Source organism: Leptinotarsa decemlineata, unplaced genomic scaffold (genome assembly GCF_025532065.1).
Source record: "Leptinotarsa decemlineata unplaced genomic scaffold, Ldec_3_MD MMD2_tig00000133_RagTag_RagTag, whole genome shotgun sequence".
In the NCBI taxonomy this organism is placed as follows: Eukaryota; Metazoa; Arthropoda; class Insecta; order Coleoptera; family Chrysomelidae; genus Leptinotarsa; species Leptinotarsa decemlineata.
This window is the reverse complement of record NW_027412542.1, coordinates 9006459-9009893: the sequence shown is the minus strand read 5'-3', so window position 1 is coordinate 9009893 and position 3435 is coordinate 9006459. Positions and strand designations below refer to the sequence as shown.

The 3435-nt window shown below is 37.8% G+C and overlaps 1 protein-coding gene across 1 annotated transcript; it reads left to right on the top strand.

Moving 5' to 3' along the window:
- On the top strand, positions 1-2155 carry LOC141481234 (uncharacterized). Its single transcript, XM_074172444.1, has 3 exons — positions 1-17; positions 1519-1764; positions 1819-2155. Exons 1-3 carry the CDS (start codon positions 1-3, stop codon positions 2153-2155), a joined length of 600 nt encoding a protein of 199 aa, XP_074028545.1.
- Positions 2156-3435: the final 1280 nt, after the last annotated feature.

The window sequence follows — 3435 nt, the reverse complement described above, 5'->3', positions numbered from 1 at the left end:
ATGAAAGTTATCAACAAGTATGTTCCCAACTGTTCCCAACTGTTAAAATTTGAAAAAAAAAAAATTAATTTGAAAAAAAAAGCAAATTTGAAAAAAATTTTTTGAAATTTGAAAATAAATTTTAAAATTAAAAAAATAATATTTTTTCACAAACCTCAAAAAAATTTTGATCGTCAAGATTCGGAATCTTTCTCAAGATTACAACCCGTTCTTTTCTCGAAAAATATCGATCCTGCGAAAAAACCGGGATTTGAACCACTAATATCAATATTTTACTTTTTTTTATGAATTATTAAAGGTTTATAATTAAAAAAAAAATTTGATCGTCAAGATTCGGAATTTTTCTCAAGATTACAACCCATTCTTTTCTCGAAAAATATCGATCCTGCGAAAAAATTAATGGAGACCAAATTTGTTGGAAATTGAATTCTCTACAACTTTTGTCATTACTATTTTTCGTGTAAAATTGAAAATAAGTGTAATAAATTCAATATTACATAATGAGATTACAACCCGTTCTTTTCTTGAAAAATATCAATCCTGCGAAAAAATTAATAAAGACCAAATTTGTTGGAAATTGAATTCTCTACAACTTTTGTCATTACCATTTTTCGTGTAAAATTGAAAATAAGTGTAATAAATTTAATATTACATAATGAGATTACAACCCGTTCTTTTCTCGAAAAATATCAATCCTGCGAAAAAATTAACAGAGACCAAATTTGTTGGAAATTAAATTCTCTACAACTTTTGTCATTACTATTTTTCGTGTTAAATTGAAAATAAGTGTAATAAATTCAATATTACATAATGAGATTACAACCCGTTCTTTTCTTGAAAAATATCAATCCTGCGAAAAAATTAATAAAGACCAAATTTGTTGGAAATTGAATTCTCTACAACTTTTGTCATGACCATTTTTCGTGTAAAATTGAAAATAAGTGTAATAAATTTAATATTACATAATGAGATTACAACCCGTTCTTTTCTCGAAAAATATCAATCCTGCGAAAAAATTAATAGAGACCAAATTTGTTGGAAATTAAATTCTCTACAACTTTTGTCATTACTATTTTTCGTGTTAAATTGAAAATAAGTGTAATAAATTCAATATTACATAATGAGATTACAACCCGTTCTTTTCTCGAAAAATATCAATCCTGCGAAAAAAATAATAGAGACCAAATTTGTTGGAAATTAAATTCTCTACAACTTTTGTCATTACTATTTTTCGTGTAAAATTGAAAATAAGTGTAATAAATTCAATATTATAATAATGAGATTCCACCACTCATTTCTCAAAAAATATCGATTCTACATACACACTGAACATTAAATACCCCCATTATTGATTTTAATAATATAGATTTACAAAAAATAAAGATTTTTTTCTCCAGTCACAATTCAAGTAGATGATCAATGCCGGTTCTATGACTGAAGATGACCAATGCCGGTTCTATGACTAAAAATTTTTAATTTTATGTTTCATTAAAAAAAAAATTTAACAACACACTGTAGTCCCGCCCACTCTCCTCCACTTTTAGCCCCGCCCCCTTCCCACCATTGCTCGCCTCACCCCACAATTGCGCATGCGCGCCCCCACCTCACTCCCACCACTCCCACTTCTGCCTACACCCTGAGGAGCACACTTCTCGGCATTCAGTACGACAAGTCTTCTCATCGAGTGCAGTCCAGCTACAGCAATCTACCACAACACCAGTCTAATACAGCAGTCTTCTACAGTCTACAACAAGCGAATTTTGAGTAAGTTATCAATGTTACTTTTTCATAACAACTAACTTTGTATTACATTTTCAGAATGGAAAACTACACGCAGGAAATCGACAACGCTGTGGCATCGATCATACCTGTGGATGTTGAGGTGGAGCGACCAGGCAGCCCTGACATGTTCGAGGGAGACGAGGTGGCGATGGTCCAAGAGGTGAAGGCTTCAACTTCGGGTGGTGTGCAGCGGCCACGCAGCCCTGTCTCATTTCAGGAAGACAGGTTGTTAACAAAGCCAAGCGGCAATCTGCAGCTAAGGTTGGTCCTATTCAAAGGTATAGGAGTAAATGCAATAGGACTAACCCTTATGCAGGTAGTTGGTCGACCGCCAAAAGGAATCCTCCGAGACGTCCCACACCGCTCACATTGACAGTGGAAAGACGGAGGGCATATAAGCCGGTGCCGAGGGTGCCATCTCCAGGTGAAATCCTCACCCAATTTGCATTATTAGCGATGTTGACACCCATGGAACTCACACCGGTGCCTGATCCTGCCATGGAGGTCGTGCCACCACTGTCGAAGCCTGCCGGGGAGATCGCGCCACAAGTGCCACCAGTGCCGGAGCCTGTCGGAGAGGTTAACCCCCAGGAGATGGAAACTTTCCTACAGAGGTGTAGGGATGTTGCACTTGCTTCACGAAATAGTGAGGCCGCGTTGGCTAGCATTTCCCGGGAGGAGAATGAAATTGCTAGCCAACGGCGCGAGTTGTTAATGAGGATGGCCGAGCTAGATCGAAGGACTGCAGCTCTGAAGGAAAGGCGGAAGGCAGAGACCTCTTCGATAGAGCTCAATAATGAACTAAAAATATTTATAAAGAAATTTTTGAATAAAGGGAAATAGTTTTTAGGTCAACTAGGATAGTTTTAGGATAATTAGGTAGCATGGTAGTTTTAGGTTTGTAATTATAATTTTAGGAATAAAAAACAAAAAAAAAATGAAAAAAGAAGTGAAATAAAGGGTGTACATTGTTTTGGTTTGGTACACATTGAACAATGCGATGGTTGGAGCATTTTTCTTCACTTCGTCTTTTCATTATTTTTCTTTTTTTCCATTTTCAATTCCAAGTTCTTTCATCCCCACTCCTCCCCACTCCCTTTCAAAAGTATAAAAGTAGGAATTATCTGTTGGAATATTCAGTTGATCAGCCACCTCCAACATGGAACCTGATTCAACTACTGAGCCCTATAGTGTCCCGGAGCCTCAGATGCCTTACTATGCATATATACAGGAAGGATTCGTGGACTCCACAACGGCACCTCATGACATTCCCTTCGAATTCATGAATAATGACTACAGGGTGCAGGTTCAGCATGTCACTGGGAGTGATGAAGCTGACTTATCGGACGGGGATTATCCGGATCCCTACCAATGGGATGACGAATGGGGTGACCCACCGCCTGTAGACATCACAGATGAGGATGACGACGACGACGACGATGACGCTGGCGACATCAGACTTCCACCATCCCCAATCCTTATCGAGGACAGTCCTCCGCCATCTCCTATCCTAATTAATGACGATGATGTCCTAAATTCCGACGACGATATGTAATCGTTTCCCTGTTTCTCCCACCCTTTCCTTTCCTTTCCTTTCCTTCCACGGAGTACACACTTTTTTGGTTGGTGTACACGAGGCACTGCGAGGCTGGG